Here is a 20187-nt window from a genome sequence, read left to right as displayed (position 1 = left end):
TTTTAACCTGTATTCTTTTATAAATATAGATTTACATATTCTTTAATTTTAAGTTGTGTGCTCTTTCTTAGGTCGAAAAATTATTAAAAAAAAAGTTTGTATTCTTTTATATAAATAGTATGTTCTTTTTAAGCGCACAATGAATGTTATACATCCTAGCACATAATCCATGTTTTAGGAAGAATGAATATGGCGTTCATATTTTTTTTTGGAAATACTCGTCTGTCCCAAAAACTAAGCCACGTATTGATGATGGTTCATCTTGAAGGAACTAAGTTAAAGTATTACCACTATAACTAATTTATGAAGTCAACTTTTAACTTAATAAACGTGGTCATGTTATTTGTGGTACAACTTATAATAGTGAAGGAGTATAAGCGTTAACTACTCTTTATTTTGGAAGAGTATAACCGTTAACTACCTAGGCCTAAGAGTATAATCAGTTGTTACCCACTTTGGTGGTCATAAGGAAGAGAACTTAGAAACAATACTTGTTTTTTTTTTTTATATTTGTAATAGTTTGATTTTCACGTTTGCTAACGTATAATTTTTAATTTTTAATATATTTAATTATTAATATTAATTATTATAAAAAGTAAATATTTAGAAAATATATATTGACACGAATCTAATAAGATTCTACATTAATATAATTTTCTTAACTATAAATTACCAACGATAAAACTAATTAAACCTTGGAAATAGTGTAAAAGTCAATTATTATAAATAAAAAGAAATGAAGAAAGTATAAAGAATTAGGACATAAAGAAGGAAATGAGAAGAAAAAAATGGTACACGAATCATCATAGGAAACCATAATTGCGTTGGACATGGAGAGAAATCGTAGGATGCGTAAATCAATTCTCCAAATAATATAATTTTTCTTGCACAAAGTACTATAAACTCAACCAAGCATGGATAAATTGCCAGAGCCAAATAACCTTCCACAGGGCATAAGCTACAGACGGTTTGGCGAAAGTTTTTGAGGTAGCTTTTAGTGTTTTGACTAATTAAGAAAAGTAAGAGTGTTTAGTTAGGTAATTATACAATGTGCGTAACGTTTAGTGGTTGAACTATAGTTCAAGTAGTGGTGTCAAAAACTAAAATTTATAACTTTTGGAGTTGTGGTTAATGGTGATACTGGTGTAGAAATATTAGCTTAAACTTTTGTTTAAATTATTAACTAATTATTTACAAACAATTACATTGACATCTTTACTCAGCAAACATCAATATTTTATACCACTACTTTAACGCCTAACAACTAACCATTACATACCAAATTACTAAGGGTCTGCTCTCCACAGCTTATTTTCAGTCCAATTCAGTTCAGATCTAGACAATACTTTTACTCTCACATATCACTATTCATTTCAGTTCAGTTCAATTTAGTTCAGTTTAGTTCAATTCAATTCAATTCAATTCAGTTCAATTCAGTTCACTTCAATTCAATTCAGTTTAGTTCAGTTCAACTATTTTATGCCGAAAAAAACAAACCCACATCAAACAACTACTATCATCGCGAAAAGCTACAAGCCTACAACCACGTCTACAGTTGCCGAACACGTCCGATGGTAAAGAAAAAAAGAGGAGACCGGTGGGATTAAATGTTATGCGATTACTCCCCCAACATTGTTTAACCCATTAGATTCAAATCCTCCGCAAATGGACTCCCACCTAAACCCCACCACCGCAGCCGCCGCCCGCTCACGCAGCTCTCACTCGCACTCACAATCCCAATCTCCGTCTCACTCCTCCGCCTCTGTCTCCGCCGCAACCTCCTCTCACCACCACCACCCTCACCACAACAAGCGCAAACTCCCTCCTCCTCCAACCACCACCACTCCAACTCCCGCCAACGACGCCGCTCACTCCTCCTTCCTCTCCGCCGACACCGCCGACGACCTCGACAGCGTTTCCGCCGCTACTCCCGCCGATAACTCCTCCGACGACGCCGCCGCCGCTACTCCTGCCGAAAACGACGACGACGATGATGATGACAACGATAATTTTCCTCCTAATGATTCGTCGTCGATTCGTACTTTTACTGCTGCGAGACTTGATAATGTGCCGCGAAGTTCGAAGCTGAGTAAGGTTGATGGAGGTTTGGTTAAGGTTGAGGTTCCTGATTCGGCGAAAGATGGCGCGATTTCTGGTGGTTCTGTTGCTGTTGGTGGTTCTGGTGGTGGTGTTAGTGGTGGTGTGACGGTGAAGGATGATGCTGTTAAGAGTCTTTTTACGGAGAATATTCAGACGAGTGGCGCTTATAGTGCTCGAGAAGAAGGTTTGAAGCGCGAGGTATTGTTGCTAATTTTGGTTAAATTATTGTGTTTTTTTTACCACATTCTTGTGCGTGAATTGAAGTTGTATACAGTGGTATTAGCATTGTGTTATTGTGTATCTGTGTAGCTGTTCTGGTTGTGTGAATTTTGTCGTTGCGAATTAGGGAGATTCATGGCTCATGATGAGGAGTAATTTAATTAGCTAGGTTATTTTGCTGAATTAGGAAAGCTTGTTGTTGAACCTTTGATTAATTTGAGTAAAAAGCGTTTGATTGATAGTTAATCTGTTTAGTCTCACAACATCCTCTGTTGATGATGTTTTTCTTTTCGATGGTGAAACGAAGATAATTGAACTAAATTGGGTGAACCTTTGATTAATTTGGGTAAGAAGCGTTTGATTGATAGTTTAGGTTGTTTAGTTTCGTACCATTCTTCATTGATGATTTTTTGTTTTCGATAGTGAAACGAAGATAATTGAACGAAATTGGGTGAACCTTTGATTAATTTGAGTAAGAAGCGTTTGATTGATAGTTCAGTTTGTTTAGTCTCATAACATCCTCTGTTGATGATGTTTTTCTTTTCGATTGTGAAATGAAGATAATTGAACTAAATTTGGTGAACCTTTGATTAAGAAGCGTTTGATTGATAGTTTAGTATGTTTAGTCTTCTAACATCCTCCATTGATGATGTTTTTCTTTTGGATGGTGAAACGAAGATAACTGAACTAAATTGGATGAATCCACTTGGTGAGCTCAAGGAATTTGATGTATTATTTACTATGTTAAAAGAACAAAGTTTACAAATTGTTGGTCTATTGAAATATATAACGGGGGAAGATATTGTCCTCAGCTCATTCTGGTTTGTCTTGTTCTTCTCTTTGTTGATAAATGCTTATAACGGGGCAAGAATTCTATTGCATTGAATTTGACTTTATCGAGACTTATGTGAACCTCCCCCCCCCCCCCCCCTTTTCACAGCGACTGTATCTGAACTTATTACAGCGGTGGATCAAATTGAACATGTTTTTCCACTATTAAGTTAAAATACGCTGAGCATAACACACCCTTAGAGTTATTTGCCCAAGAGGAAATTTAAAATTATGTGAAGTCGAGTCTATCTGAATTTATTAGTCTTGAACAGTGTCACATAATTTCCCCACCCTCCCTCAGAATTGCAAAGTGGTTAGCACGAAAATCTCCCACCTCCACTAGGCTATACCCCAGAAACCGAATACTGTCCCCAAACCCTTTCCACGTTCCGGAGCAAGATGCGACACTGGTTTTAATTTGAAGATTGAGCATATTTTTAGGTTTGGTAGACTGGACTGGTACTAGTAACAATATTTATGGTGTTAGTAAACATACTTTTATTTAATGACCTGAATATATATCTGTTAGGTCATGCTATGCCAGCAATACAAAGACCCATGGACTGTGTAACAGAAACTTGCTCTTTTTTTTTCCTCCCAGTCTAGATATTCTAGTTCTACCTTTCTGGATTGGGTTTTGTCAATCTTATGAAGAAATATCTCTAAATCTTGCAGGAGGAAACTGGAAAACTGAGATTCTTAAGTCTTTCAAATGATGGAGTTGATGAGCATATGGTTTGGTATCTTAATCTTACTTGATATATGTCTATGTGAACAGATTTTCTCTTTGTAATTGTGAAAAAGGATGTGATGGCCTACGATTCTGTTTATTGCATTGGAGTGTTTAAGGTTTAGTGATGCTAATCATTGAAATATTTTATTTTGGTTGTTCAGGCTGATAGGTCTGAAAAATATATTCGCCAGGCAACTTCCTAACATGCCAAAGGAATACATTGTCCGTCTTGTTATGGACAGGTATATGTTGTGGAGCTAATTGCAAATTTATTCTGACCTGTACATATATTATCCAAAACATCATGGAATCTTTCTGCAAAAAGGTCTCTGACCTGCAGACAGGGAAAGACTGAGAAAGGAATAGGAGAAGAGGTGTGAAGGAGGGGATATATTGCAATTTGCAAGTGTGGTTTTATTTTCAGATTCAGTTTCCTGATTTATAGTCATGCTTTCAAGGAATTCATTCTGTATTTTTTTGAAATTTTCGCAGAAACCATAAATCAGTGATGGTTATCAGACGTACGACTGTTGTTGGTGGCATCACTTACCGTCCATACAAGAGGTAAACTGGTAAACAATATGCTCAGGATATTTCATTATCTTTGTTATTCTATTGTGTAGGATGGATCATACTCATATTCCCCACGGGAAAAAGGGAAAATAGAGAATCCTAAAACTCGCCTTAGCTTATGTTGCTTTGCTATGTACAGATATTCAATCTGGGTCTGCTCCTGTAAACAGTTTCCAACAGGTCCTTATTTTGTGCATACTTGAATGCTACGCACATTTGTCATGAGAAAAAACATGTCACTATTTCGTGTATGAGCTTATATTTATGTGATGGAAACAGGAAAGGAAAACATATTAACAGGGAATCACAGATTTTCAAAATATTAAGAAATGTGGATACACCAAATCTGAAACATTAGAAGTCAAAATTTCTGCATAGAATATAAATGTAATATGTATTAGGGTCGGTTTTGGGTATATATTAAAACTTCATTAGAAAGAAAAGGTCATATTGGGACTTTAAGCTCCCTTAACTTGCTGATCATTTAAAGAAGAGGTATCCAGATTCCAGAGTTTCCAAGTCCCCGTAATAAGGAACATGACCTTCAGGAGATATTATGTGCACCATAGGCTTGTATTTCCCCCTTAATTGTCCAATTTGTACTTTTCTAACAAGAGTAGAAGACAAGAAAAATAAACTTCGGGGGTGGCAGATTTTTTATATTGGCTGACTTATTTTTCAAGTGCAGACAGTCTCATAGGACTTGCACTTTCTTGTGCGTTTTACAAATCTTTTTGCACAACTACATACAGTAAATGCAGGGACGCAATTCCCAATTTTCTTCTCAAGTTCCTTCTCTTGTCTTGTTGTGTGTGCATAAGCTACCACATCTGCATAGATAGGAAGTAGTTCCTTCTGTATACGCATTTATGGTCATTTATGCTTTTAAACTGTGTTATCCTGGATATTTGACAGCCAAAAATTTGGGGAGATAGCTTTCTGTGCTATCACTGCTGATGAACAAGTGAAAGGCTATGGCACTAGACTGATGAATCAACTAAAAGAGCATGCTCGTGATGCTGATGGATTAACTCATTTTCTTACATATGCAGACAATAATGCTGTTGGATATTTCATCAAACAGGTGCAGCTACTACAAATGTCTCTTTTGGTGTCATTGTGTTAGATTCATTAGATTTAGTGGCCACCTAACCCGAGGCTGTAATAAGGTGTTCAGTTTTTTCAACATATGCTTTGTTATTTAAGTACAATGAACGAGTTTGCTCAAAATGACAATGCTGAAGAAATAGCGTAGTCCGCACTAAACATGTCCCTTGTCATTCCATTGTTTATGGTTTGTTCTATTGCCAAATGGAGTTGTGAAACAACTACATGGCCATGAGAGTTATGATGGTTTCTAGTCCTTGTATTGATGTCAATTGCATCTAGATGCAGCTAGATAGATCTTATTCGTTCTAGTTTTTTTTTCCTCCCTCTGATTTACAATAAGCTTAAATTTGGAGTGTGTTTGTTGTACAAAACAAAAAAAAAAGTGGGAAAGAAGTGTGTTTGTGGTAAATAAGATGTAGCTTTTCCAGAGGAGAGAATTAGAAGAAGGGCTTCACGGTGATTTCCTGATTGGATGTTAAATGTGATTTAAATGGACCTCTGAAAGTGTGTTTTTTGTTGAGGTCAGAGCTATCACGTAGGTTAAACCAAGGTAAACATGGGCAGAAGCATGAAGAGTGATAATTCGGCCTTCAATGTCAGGGATTGTTTTTTCCTCTGGATCGAATGTAATAAAATGACTCCTTCTGTCGTATGGTTACCCTCATTTTATTGGACTTCTAGCTGCGAAAATGTGACTATAAGGAGGGCTTTAGCTCTTAAAGGAGGAAGGATTCACACGACTCTTCATGTTATATTAATCTGTTTTACGTTTACAACTGATTAATGCTGCAATTCTCTGAAATTCCCCCATTCCCTTTTATTTTCATTTTTAAATGGAAACAGTAGCTGACATCATCCCAATTTTATATTCTGAAGGGGTTTACTAAAGAGATCACTTTGGAGAAGGACATATGGCATGGGTAAGTTTCATGCTGTGCCACTTGTATGTACCGGAAGCAAAGTTCTATAAGTAATTGACATTTGCTCGCTGTCTTCCTTTACGTATGTGATATAGTTGGCTGGGTTAAAGCACTCTCCTGCAGCTATCACCAACTAGCTGCACTTGCTTACTGAGTGGATTTTCTATGGCTTTACATAAAAGCCGTATTTTGTTTTAGTGATGTATTAACTTGATAAGTGTTCTATTTCTTTTTGACATTTACCTGTTTATGCATCACCTTTTTAAGGTACATTAAAGACTATGATGGAGGGATTCTTATGGAATGCAAAATTGATCCGAAGCTTCCATATACAGATTTGTCAACCATGATCCACCGTCAAAGGAAGGTAAGAATTTTTGGACCTGCAAAAATAGCATTTGTATTGTAATCCCCTACCTCTTCTATTACTTGTGGTTTCCATTTGATTAACAATATTATATGTTATAAGCAGTTCAATAAGTGCCTTGTGTCATATTTTGCTAGTATTAGAATATTAGTGTCACGGAGCAGTTTAGGAATGAATTCTTTTTACAGTATGAAGTCGATAGTTTTCCTCATTTTTTATAGTCATAAAACATATAACCTACGCCTCGTTTGGTACACGGGGATCATTTTGTTTGATTAGGGAGAGTGGCAATGAAAATTTTCATTGATACACGGTACACCTATATTTATATTTAGTATACATTTCTACTCCCATCTCTCATTTCCATATATCAAATGACCCCTACTGACCTATGTGATAGTGGTGGGTAATAGTCTCTGTTACGTGATCTTTGTCATGTCAGTTTGATAGTTCTTATTCTGCTGGTTCATCATATTATTTTGATAGCTACACTGTTTGGATAATTCAGGCCATTGATGAGAAAATCAGGGAGCTCTCCAATTGTCATACTGTCTACCCTGGAATTGATTTTCAGAAGGTAATCTCACTATCCAACATTTTAGTAGGGATGAGGTGCACTAAGATGTCTGGGAGGTTAAAAGGAAGGTGTAAGGCAGTGTCTTATGCCTTGGTGAAAGGAAGCACATTAATCTTTAATTTATAAAAAAATTATTCAATATAAAGAACGTTTCACTCAATCTTTATATGGAAATAAGCTATAAATATAACTGTAATTTTACGCTCCATCTCACAGGACACAAATGTTAGCATACTTGCCTTATTTGAAGGTCCTAAAAAAATTGCGCACAATGGGTTACAAATTTTGCTCGCTTTGGATTCAATGTGTGGCCCATCCACATGGGTAGTGTCGACCAAAAAAAGTAGTAAAATACACATTTTTAATCTTTGTGCCGAACTAACTATGCAGATAATCTTGGGAAACACATGGAGTAGTGCATTTTTTAGGACCTAATTAATAGTACTCATCATAATATAATATCATACAAAAACATGCATTAAGGTAAAAGTGGTGCGCAGAGTCCCACAGCGCACTACTTGATTAAGATGCTTTTCTAGGCTCTGGACACTGAGCTTCAGTGCACTTTTTAATTTACTGCTAGAGCAGCATAGCCTATACTACTTCAGCTCGTGATATTAATAGGTCGTAATTTTTTAAGGATGTTAGGCTGTAAGGGTGAGATTCCTTAGTCCTAACAAAGATGATAATAGAGAGCTGTGGACAGCAAATAAGAAATGAGTAAGATTTTTTTTTTTTTTTTGTGTTTATGATGCTAGTACTTTTACATGCTGTTTATGCTAGTAAAGATGGTCGGGGGATATGCAAGAAACTCATTAATTATAACATTGACTTCTGTATTATTTACTTAGTTTTTGTTGAGTGTAACACATGGAAGGTCAAGGGACACAATTACGGATAATTTCTGAAAAACTTTCTCGCAAGTTAGTGGTTATCATATTCACACAACCAGAATTCATCTAACTGTGTATTATATTATTCAGAAGGAGGCTGGCATTCCCAAGAAGGTCTTCAAAGTTGAGGATATTCCAGGATTGAGTAAGTGAGGTCTATCTTTTCTGTACTTTTTCTTTTTGAGGGGATATCTTTTCTGTACTTTGTGATGCATAATATTATTCTGCAGCACACCACCCTAGTACTACTAGACACCTCATCACCTACAAAAGGAGGGACAAAAAGGGTTATGCGCCAGATACAAACAAATGACTGGTGACCTCGGCTGGGCAGGCCAGATGGCAAAAAGGTAGAGGAGCTGAGCAGGGTAGTGGGAGATCATTCCTTCCTGATTTTGTGTACCAGAAATTCTCCTAATGATTGTAGGTCAGAAGGGAGGAAGGAGAATGTAGTATAAATAATAGCTGGGTCAGTTGAGTGAGGTATCCAGAAAATTACTTCCTTAATTGTAGTAGAGTTGTAGTGGGAGAGACTCACCTCTCGAATGTGAGCCCAGTTGTATGCCATTGTTGATCTTTTGATCCAGTTAATAGTTAATACAACATATCCTTACTGTTCTTCCTTATTAATCCTTTAGTCTGCATTATTGTGGAGTCTAGTAAGCTTGTGTCCAGCAGTTGGTATCGTAGCAAGGTGATCGGTCATGGCCCCTACGCAATTGCAAAGGGTGGACATTTGGAACAAGATTTCGCTGGGTTACACGCTACCTTGAACGAGGTAATGCTAAACCAGCAGACCATGGGAGAGAAGTTGTCTGGTGAGTTGGCTTAGATGAGTCAGCGCTTGGAAGTAAGGGTGGACCGAGACAGGGAAAACCATGACATAGCGTTGAATCTAATGAGGGAAGAGCAACGCAAATTTATGGCAGAGATGAAGGAGGTTCTCACAAACAACCGAACTCCTAACCAAGATTCTTCTGCCACCCACAGTGTTCAGTAGCCACCACCTTTTCACCCACAACCACACCACAACCCCCCGTCTAACCATTCCCCACAACCGGGTTTTCCGCCACATCCACCACCCCATCACTACAACCAACCCACGCAGCCACCAAATCAGCCTCCTTTCCGACCACCACCCTTCAACCCACCATTCAACCCCGAACACAACGAAGAAATATTTGCTCAACCACCCCCAAATACCCTAAACACCACCGCAACAACCTTGGGCAACTGGCGATTGAAACTCGACCTACCATTATTCGACGGAACGAATCCCGACGGGTGGATTCTCATAGCAGAAAGATACTTCCGTTTCTGTCGGCTGGAGGAAGCGGAGAAAGTGGAGGCGGCGGTCGTGTCCTTAGAGGGCTTCGCCTTGCTGTGGTTCCAATGGGAAAATGGGAGGAGAAAGATCACGAGATGGGAGGGTCTGAAGGGACTGGTGCTCCGGCAGTTTAGACCGGCGGTGGCTCGCCCATGAGCAAGTAGGCAGCATGGTGGAGTATCGGAGAAAATTTATAGAGTTGTTGGCACCACTAGAGGGAATACCGGAGGAAGTGGCCAAGGGCCAATTCATTAACAAACTGAGTGGTGATGTTACGGCTGAAGTGAGACTTTTAAACCCGTCCACTTTAGACATGGCCATGGAGATGGCCATTAAGGCCGAGGATAAATTGAAATGGGCCGTCCCAAGAAGGATGGGGCCAACCTAATCTCGCACCCTTACCCATATCCCCCCCAACAATCTTATTCTAAACCCAATCCCAGCCCCTACAATTCTTACCAGAGTGGATCTAACTCATTCCAACGCTCCACGGCTTCTTCCCAACCTTACACCTCCAGAAACTTACCACTTAACACAACCATCCGTGGAGGGGGAGAAATCCGACGGCTGAGCGAGCACGAAATGCAACAAAAGAGAGAGAAAGGCTTGTGTTTTAAATGTGATGATAAATGGAGTGTCGTCATAAATGCCGCCGGCAAGAACTCAGTGTGTTGGTTAGCGCGGAGGAAGGGGAGGAAGAGGCGGAGGTCTCCTTGGGTGGCACGGAGGTGGAAGGTGTTGAAGAGGGGGAAAACACCGAAAACCAGCCTGAAATCTCATTAAATTCGGTGTTAGGGATCACTACCCCCAAAACCTTGAAGATAAGAGGTAGCTTCCAGGGACAAGAAGTCGTGGTCATGATCGACCCTGGAGCCACCGACAACTTCCTGTCCAAGACAACCATCCAGAAGCTGAACCTTCCCATTACACCTACCAAGGAGTTTGGAGTGACCTTGGGAACGGGGGAGGTCATTCAAGGTCAAGGTGAGTGCAAATCAGTTCTTTTAAAATTACAAGGCATAGAAATTATTGAGGATTACTTGCCTCTTGAATTGGGGAATTCTGATTTAATCTTGGGATACAATGGTTAGAGAAGTTGGGTACCATGACCAACAATTGGAAAACCCAAACCTTGAAATTTAATGTAGGGCCGGATGTGATCACTCTCAGAGGGGGACCCTTCATTGGGACGAACCTTAATATCGTTGAAGAACATGGTGAGAACCTTGGTAAAGGAGGGAGGGGGATATTTGGTGGAGTTGAATCTCTTGGAACGTGAAAAAAACCCCTAATATTTCGAGGTTTTTACAGCACATTGCATACCACAATCAGGGAGTCTTTGAGTTACCCAGTGGGCTGCCACCGTATAGAGGGCACGAACATGCCATTTTGTTAAAAGAGGGTTGTGACTCAATAAGTGTTCGACCCTACAGGTACCCTGAGGTTCAAAAAAATGAAATCGAAAACCTTATTGAGGACATGCTGGAAGCTGGCCTGATTCGACCCTCGAACAGCCTGTTTTCAAGCCCAGTGCTCCTAGTAAAAAAGAAAGATGGGAGTTGGCGTTATTGTGTAGATTATAGAGCTTTAAACAAATCTACTGTTCCACATAAATACCCCATCCCCATTATAGATGAGTTGCTGGATGAACTAAGGGGAGCCACCGTGTTTTCCAAACTTGATTTGAAGTCGGGGTACCACCAAATAAGAATGAAACTTGGGGATGAACCAAAAACTGCATTTCGGACCCATCAAGGTCACTATGAATTCATGGTGATGTCCTTTGGCCTCACCAATGCTCCGGCCACTTTCCAGTTACTTATGAATGATGTGTTCAAACCATATCTCCGAAAATTCGTGTTGGTTTTTTTTGATGACATCCTAATCTACAGCCCCACTCATGAAATTCACCAAAAACACCTTGCCACCGGACCATGGATCAAAAACTCGTCCGTTCCGTTACAGAACGGCCGTTCTGTAACGGATTTCAGACCCACCGTTCCGAGAAACACTGTTATAACGCCGGGAGTTAAAATTCACACAAAACTCGCCGCGACGCCGTTCTGTAACGGTGGAACGCCGTTCTGTAACGGGTTTTATATAAGAACGCCCGTTATATTTGAAAAAAAGATAAAGGAAGAAAAAGTTAAAGAGAAAAGAGGCTCATGATCATTAGATCTAACTTAAACTGAAAGTTTAAATCTTACCTGATCATTAAATCTCAATTTCGATCAAAACCCCTCAATTAATTTCTTTGAAATACTTCTTTTAAACCCTAAATTAGATCCCACCTTCATAGAAACCCTAATATGCGTGACACAAGGGATGCAATTGACAGCCACTACGTCATCTGTCAAGGCAGAATATGCCGGCAAGAGATTTCCGGTCGGCTCTGGCACCATATCTGCCGGTGAGACAGGTAAGTTTGCTGAGAAACTCATATATCGTTCTTTTCTCCTTCTCTCTCTCTTTTTTTTTTCTTTTTCTGTTTTATTACTCCATAGGCTTTACTAGTTGGTCAAACAGAAGAGATGCAGTCTATGGTTATCACGTGCATGAGTTTTCTCTTTTTTCCCTTTTCTTTTATAAAACCTTTTTTTTCACAGTAATTTCTTTTACAACTGTAATTTTCAAGAAACCTTATTTTTCTCCTCCATCTATTCAAGAATTCAACGCTTGTCCATTTTCCCAGATCTTTTAAATTATTTTTCTCCTCCATCTGTAAAAACAAAGGTTTTGTTTTAAAAAAGAAAGCATTATCCAGTTTACTTATCGATTAATAAGCCTTGTAGTGAATAACAAAACTACAAATAGCAAATTAAATAAAAAAATAAGTTTAAAATATATTTGTAAATATCCCAAACAGTGTTTATAATACTATTAGACACAACATAAAGTGAAAAAATATAAAACAAAATGAAATTGCCACTTAAGTGAATTTTTCCAAAAAATTCACGCCGCGACGGCCGCGAAACGTTCTATTTGGCCGTTACGGGGCGTTCCCGCGAAAACGTGACCGTTACCGCGAACGCGACCGCGACCGCATTTTTTTTCCTTGCACCGGACACAAACTTTAGCCCACCATCACCTCTATGCCAACCTCCAAAAATGCGATTTTGGGCGTGCTGAAATTGCCTATCTAGGCCATGTGATCACAGCAGCAGGAGTGGCTCTTGATCAAGACAAAGTCAGGGCCATGACTCTATGGCCCATCCCACAAAACCTCAAGGAATTACGAGGTTTCCTCGGGCTCAAGGGCTATTACAGAAAGTTTGTGGCAGGATACGCCAAAATTGCTAACCCCCTCACACAACTCCTCAAAAAAAACAATTTCCGTTGGACCCCCGAAGCCACTCTTGCCTTTGAAAACTTAAAAACAGCCATGACCTCTGTCCCCACTCTCGCATTACCCGATTTTTCCAAGACTTTCACAGTTGAAACTGATGCTTGCAGCTATGGGTTAGGGGCGGTTCTCAGCCAAGATGATCACCCCATCGCATTTTATAGCCAAACATTGGGACATAGGGCCAAGCTCAAGTCAATCTACGAGAAAGAGCTTATGGCTATTGTATTATCAGTGCTGAAATGGAGGCATTACTTGTTGGGCAGAAGGTTCACCATTAAAACGGACCAACAAAGTCTCAAGTTCTTAATGGAGCAAAGGGAAATTGGGCCTGAATATCAAAGGTGGGTCAGCAAGTTAATGGGCTTCACCTTCGACATTAGCTACAGATCCGGCATCACCAACACCGTAGCGGATGCCCTGTCCCGCAGCGCAGTTCATGAGTGTAATGAGATGAGTACCACCTGCAGATTTGCGTGGGATCAGTGGCTTCCCCAAATACAGCAGGATAGCTTCGTGAAACAGGTCTCCCAGAACATTTTGGAAGGTAACCCTACCCCAAAAGGTTATACTCTGCAACATGGACAGCTTTTGTACAAGGGAAGGTTGGTTTTACCCAAAAATAGCCTCTTAATAGCCCTTCTATTGCGGGAGTACCATGACAGCCCTACAGGGGGGAATTCGGGTGATTTGAAGACCTACCAAAGACTTGGAGCTGAGTGGTATTGGCCGGGAATGAGGAGGGAAATATGGAAGTATGTGCAGTCCTGTAGCATCTGCCAACGCAGCAAACACTCTTCCCTAAGCCCCGGAGGACTTCTCCAACCCTTACCTATACCCAACCAAGTATGGGAGGACATAAGTATGGATTTTGTGGAGGGGTTACCCACATCTCATGGGAAGGACACCGTATTGGTTGTTGTTTGACAGACTAACCAAGTACGCACATTTCATCACCATTAAACACCCTTTCACAGCCCCCATGATAGCTGATGTGTTTACCAAAGAGATCATCAAGTTGAATGGTAGACCTACCACTATTGTCTCGGACAGAGACAAGGTTTTTCTGAGTTTGTTTTGGAAGGAGATTTTCAGAATGCAAGGGACCTCTCTTCACTATAGCACAACTTACCACCCTCAGTCAGACGGGTAAACTGAGGTGGTTAACAAATGCTTGGAGTCCTATTTGAGATGCTTTGTTAATGGTAAACCGAGAACTTGGAACAAGTGGCTTCACTGGGTTGAGTATTGGTACAATACCAACCTGCACTCAGCCACATCTTGCACCCCCTTCAAGGCTTTGTATGGCAGGGACCCCCCACATCTCACCAAGTACACCGGGGGCTAAACATCGGTTTCCACAGTGGAGGAGCAGTTGATAGAGAGGGATGCCACCTTGGATGATCTGAAGGCACACTTATTAAGATCTGAGCACAAAATGAAATTGTATGAAGATGGGAAGAGAAGGGAGATTCACTTAGAAGCAGGTGACTGGGTTTACTTGAAGTTGCAACCTTACAAACAAAGCTCCCTGGCTAGGAGAACTAATGACAAACTGTCAGCCAGGTATTATGGGCCGTTCAAGGTTTTACAGAAGGTGGGTAAGGAAGCATACAAATTGCAGCTTCCTGAAGAGAGTCGCATACACCTGGTGTTTCATGTGTCCCAATTGAAACTGGCCATTGGTAACAGATCTGCAAACCCCATAATTCCACCCCAACCATCAATTTAGTGATGGAAACTGAACCTAAAGCCGTACTAAACATCAGGTCAAACTCACCTCATCTTCCCAACCCTACTGAAGTATTAATTAAGTGGAAGCACCTACCTACTTAGGAGGCTACATGGGAGGATTTCGCTGCCGTCAGCAACAGATTTCCCACCTTCCACCTTGAGGACAAGGTGGCTCTTTGGGGGCGGGGTAATGCAGCACACCACCCTAGTACTACTAGACACCTCATCACCTACAAAAGGAGGGACAAAAAGGGTAGTGCGCCAGATACAAACAAATGACTGGTGACCTGGGCTGGGAAGGCCAGATGGCAAAAAGGTAGAGGAGCTGAGCAGGGTAGTGGGAGATCATTCCTTCCTGATTTTGTGTACCAGAAATTCTCCTAATGATTGTAGGTCAGAAGGGAGGAAGGAGAATGTAGTATAATAATAGCTGGGTCAGTTGAGTGAGGTATCCAGAAAATTACTTCCTTAATTGTAGTAGAGTTGTAGTGGGAGAGACTCACCTCTCGAATGTGAGCCCAGTTGTATGCCATTGTTGATCTTTTGATCCAGTTAATACAACATATCCTTACTGTTTTTCCTTATTAATCCTTTAGTCTGCATTATTGTGGAGAAAAGTAAGCTGGTTTCCAGCATATTCCTTGATATATTTCTCTTCACTGAGTGTTTTAGATTATTTTTTCAACCTACAGCTTGCAGATGTTTAGCTTTCATGACCCAAATATGTCAGAGATAACATTGGTTTATGACAACCAGTCAACCCTAGTATATCCTGCATTCCTGCTTGCTCCATTGTTCTATCTTTTCTTTTTATTCTTCACTAATGCATTTTCTTTGCGCAACATAATTGATAAATACATAGTGCATTGCTCTCCTGATGTTTGCCAAAAAGGGAAAGTATACTGTAGTTGAAGTTTCTACGTTTTGATTGGCTTGAAATTTGGTCTGAATTTCGTGCGCTGAAAAGGGTATCAGTCTTTATATGAATTTTGTTACCGTGCACAAACAAAATAGAAGTTTTTACTTTATGACTGGCTTGAAATTTGGTATTGCATTTTGCAAACTGAATTTCCTTTTCTTGCTTCGTGCCTTGGTAAGTGATGTTAGGTTTTCCCATGTTGCTTCTTTCTTTGTCCTTTCTATATTCTCGGGTTCTATGAGTTGGTGATTCTATTTGCCTTTTTTGAGGGGTGGTGGGTGGTGGGGTTGGATTCTATAACAAAAAAAGAAGTTAAAAATGTGGAAGAGCAGAGCTCCAGTTTGAGGGTTCATATACTTTGTCTTATGAATCTAAACGATTTGCATTTTTGGCTTTCACTCTTAGTAATGCTATTCAAAATTTTGATGCACAGCTATGCAATCACATAACATGAGTGGTAAAGTAACTCTATTAATATCTCTTATGGTAGGAGAGGCTGGGTGGACACCTGATCAATATGGATATTCAAGGTTTAAACTTCCCATTGCACCGGGTGACAGTACCTCGTATCAAAAATCTTTGAGTGCGTTCATGCGCTCACTCTTAAAGGTTAGTCCTGCTTCTTCTTCATGCTCTAGAGGTCTAACTTGTACATATCTTTCCTTTTCTTTTTCTTGCTCTATAGCTGTATTTGGCTAAGAAATTATACTAGATTACCACTATTATTCACATACGCAAGGAGGAAGCCAGGACGCCAGGTACAACTAAGTGAACTAACTAATCAACCATTAGATTTGGTTACGATATGAGAGGGAAGAGCCTATGATACTCGGACGGCATTTTGGCAAATCCTTATATTTAAGTATGGCTAGCATCATTTCGATGTGTTTTGATTGCTCCGTGGAGGTGGGACTTTCCAAATACTTCTCTATGACAGTGGAGTCAAGCCAAGTCAAGCTCCAGCTTGAGACAATTAGCATAATTTAAGCTTGAGCTGTCTTGAAGCTTGGCATGGTCATCCAAGCTTATGTTCTTGACGAGGATGCCAATGGGCTAACCTTTTTTGTTGTGGGGCCCCCGGGGGGATCTGAATTAAATCCGGACTTGAGAAGGGATATATTACGTTAAATTAATAGAAACTCCTTGAAAAAATTGTCGACAATAAAGAAACAATGATATAACCCAAGCTGAATTCTTTTCAATGTTTAAAATAGTAATAATGCTGAAGCCTTTTGTAAATGTAAGTGTTGGTGTAATTGTAACTAGTGAATGGTATGTGTCTCCTTCTTTTGAGCAGTTATTTATGCAGGACTATCCTGATACTTTGCCATTTAAGTAGCTAGCTCCTCTAGTCTGAGTGTGGTGTAATGCCTTCTCCTGGTTTTTTCTCTTTAATTCTTCAATGATTATGAAGGCTCAAGCGCTGGGTTAGAAGTTTAGAACTGATGATATGTCTCCTCGTTTAAGCAGTCTATGCAAGATCATCCGGATGCTTGGCCATTTAAGGAACCAGTTGATGCACGTGACGTGCCAGATTATTATGATATCATCAAGAATCCCATTGGTAAGTAAAGTATTTCTTAATAATTTAGTGCTTGAGATGACAAAACTGCATGTGTCAATTGTCCTGTTCTTTGCCTTGCTAAACAGACGCGTTTTGGGGGGCCTGTAACTGGGGGAGGGGTTGGGGGGGATGTTCCCCCAAGTATGTCTCAAGCTTATTATCATTTACATCTGGATGCTTGAGGATTTCTGTTGTAGGGATTTATGAAGAGTACCTTAGGTCTTAATCTCCTCTTTTCTAAGATACCTGTAACTAGTAATCACATCTGACATTGCATCTAAGGAAATTCGTTTTTCATTGCTCTTCTATTCCCATAGGTTTTGCTGCGTCCTTCCATTTAGCTGATACTTGTCAATTGTCATGTAATCTTTTGTTTCTAGTTGAACTAGTTGAAATTGCGTGTTTGAACTAAAGTTGAATTACTCCATTACAAATGCTTCATGGTACCTCCAGTCAGTACTTCGATATTGAGTTTGCTCTCAGTATGACTGATGGAATTTAGCTATGATATTGTAAACAAGTTTTAAATGTATGATACTTAAATCACATTTTTTTTTCTTTTATGGTGCAGATCTGAAAACTATGTCAAAGAGGGTGGAGTCTGAGATGTATTATGTTACATTTGAGATGTTTGTTGCTGATTCCCGAAGAATGTTTGAAAATGCACGCACTTATAATTCCCCAGAAACAATCTATTATAAGTGTGCAACCAGGCATGTTAATCTGTGTAGTACATTTATTCTACTCTAGTTTCACTCTTGAGAGAAGACAGCCCTAATGCCGAGAAAGGCTTGGTAACCAACGGTTTGAGTCCAAAAAAGACTCAAACACCCAAAATAAAACACAATGGTACCATTATAACCTGACATTGGTATCAAATTGTTATCAGGACTGGTACTAAGGTATCAATATTTTCGGAGAATGGTACCATTATAACCTAGCATTGGTACCAAGCAAATGTCAGCCACACGCGCGTGAAATCTTCCAACGCATAAAATGACCAAATTACCCCCGTTTGAGTCCCCTAAGAGACTCAAATGGTTGGTTGCCAAGACAAGCTCCCCTAATGCCCATGTATCTTTCGACAGAAAAAATCCTTTTCGACTTTTGTGCCTCTTTTTCCTGGATTCTCTATATTCTAGTTTAATATATTTTATTTGTTTTCGGCAGGCTGGAGGCACATTTCACGAGTAAGGCAAATCTGCAGGCTGGAGTCTCCTCCCTGAAGTAAAAGTTCAGGCAAGTGTGCAATCTTGATCCAAAGATACAGCCTAAGGGACCCCGTTTGTAGTGTGTATATATGCGACTTGAACACTAATTATATACTTTGAGGAGATGCGATTCATTATTCCTGTTGGACTGTCTTGTAGTCATTGTAGATAATAATGATACGCATATTTATTTAGCAAAAAGCAATGGAGCCAGACAACCAGTTAATTCATTAAAATTTTTCGACTGCAAGGGGTAAAATTCGAGTTCGGGTCCTCTAGAGTTTTAGTGAAACTCGACAAGGTAGAGTTGTATTTGAGCCAAAATCAGTGGCTCATATTGGTGGAAAGTGGATTTTGATGAGATAAAATAAGGGGATTTTGGAAAGAGAATATATGAACCATTGATTTTTATTCAATGGTTGATATTGCTCAAATTCTATCTTATAGAGTTATTTTAGTACTCTAGAGGATCCAAATTGGTAAAATTCACGGTGAAAGTTAGCCAGAATCCAATCTTTGGTTTTAGTTGCTCGTGCTTCTTGATTTCTCTAATTCTAGTTCTTAGTTGCCTTAAGGTTGTTCAAACCCTAAATATTTGGGAAAATTCTTATTGGAAATCATCAATTTTGGGTTATTTTTTTTGTTAAACTAAATTTTTACTATTAAAAATAACTTTATATTTATTAATATTACAAAAAAGTAATCATAATGATAATTAAAGCGTTAATTCAATTGTCAGTGTTAATCGTTTGCCTAATCCAGGTTAACTTTAAATCACATTCCCAACCACCACCCTTCTGCTTGAAACCTCATCTCAGCCCATAAAACCACCATTGCTGTATATGTTTTCTTATCGATCAAATTTGATTATGAAATCTTCATATAATCAAGTTCTAACCTTTATTCTTTTTGGTTTATGTAATACTTCTTTAGTGTGGTTGAGAGTGAGGTTAAATTGATACCGAAAGTGGTTTTATTGATGATGATTGTGGTAACTAAAATTAATATCATAGTGTACTAAATTTTTGTATGGTACTAAATTTCACCTCTAATAATACCAATTTGTTAATTTTTAATTGGTACCTATAAAGTGTGCAAAAATTTGATTGGTACTGGTTTATTTTACTAATTTTTTTTTAACTCTAATAGTACAAATTTCACAAAGTTTATGAATTGGTACAAAAGTTTAATTGGTAACTATAAAGGGTTTTTTTGGTTGCTTGCCGCAAAATTGTCCAAAATCTTTATTGGTATTTTACATAATTGCCAAAAGTTTGAAGATATCAATATGAAATGTCAGATTGAATACTATTTAGTATTTTGAATATTGTGTAATAAGACATTCAACAATTTATATACATACAACTAGAAGTTAGAATTCATCTAACTGTTTAGTAAATTGTAAGGAAGCTGGTATACCCAAAGCTCTTGAAAGTTGAGGATACTCCAGGGTTGAGTAAGTAAGGTCAATTTGTTTCTGTACTTTGTGATGCATATGACTATTTTTTTTTTGATGGATTTCCCTTGTCTGAGTATTTTAGATTCTTTTTCCAACCTCTAGCTTGCAAATGTTTTTCTGTCGATTTAGGCGACCAAATTTGTCAGTTAATTTGCATTATGAATATTGTATATAGCTTATTGCTTAAAAATTTTGACGTGTACGTATCAAAAAGAAGTTTGAATCCCCCGGCCCCCCTTCCCCCATCCATTGTGACTTGTGGTGATATTGATCAGATTAGTGTAGCTTGGCGCAACTTGTTTTAATT

At 39.0% G+C, this 20187-nt stretch overlaps 1 protein-coding gene across 5 annotated transcripts; it reads left to right on the top strand.

The window, feature by feature from the left end:
- The first annotated feature begins 1535 nt into the window (after positions 1–1535).
- LOC104894583 (histone acetyltransferase GCN5) lies at positions 1536–18657 on the top strand. Of its 5 annotated transcripts, none has more exons than XM_048643945.2 (13): positions 1540–2298; positions 3826–3890; positions 4045–4125; positions 4376–4447; positions 5372–5540; positions 6443–6486; positions 6754–6853; positions 7362–7430; positions 8417–8468; positions 16137–16255; positions 17117–17210; positions 17782–17923; positions 18381–18657. In XM_048643945.2, exons 1-13 carry the CDS (start codon positions 1666–1668, stop codon positions 18439–18441), a joined length of 1701 nt encoding a protein of 566 aa, XP_048499902.1. In that variant the 5' UTR covers positions 1540–1665; the 3' UTR covers positions 18442–18657. The 5 variants fall into 5 exon arrangements, with proteins under 5 accessions (XP_057251287.1, XP_057251286.1, XP_048499903.1 ...); XM_010680847.4 differs by having other exon boundaries at positions 1541–2298; positions 8414–8468; XM_048643946.2 differs by lacking the exon at positions 17782–17923 and having other exon boundaries at positions 1538–2298; positions 8414–8468.
- Positions 18658–20187: the final 1530 nt, after the last annotated feature.

The sequence above is a fragment of the Beta vulgaris genome, chromosome 5 (genome assembly GCF_026745355.1).
Source record: "Beta vulgaris subsp. vulgaris cultivar EL10 chromosome 5, EL10.2, whole genome shotgun sequence".
Lineage (NCBI taxonomy): Eukaryota > Viridiplantae > Streptophyta > Magnoliopsida > Caryophyllales > Amaranthaceae > Beta > Beta vulgaris.
This window is presented reverse-complemented; position numbering and strand designations above follow the sequence as displayed.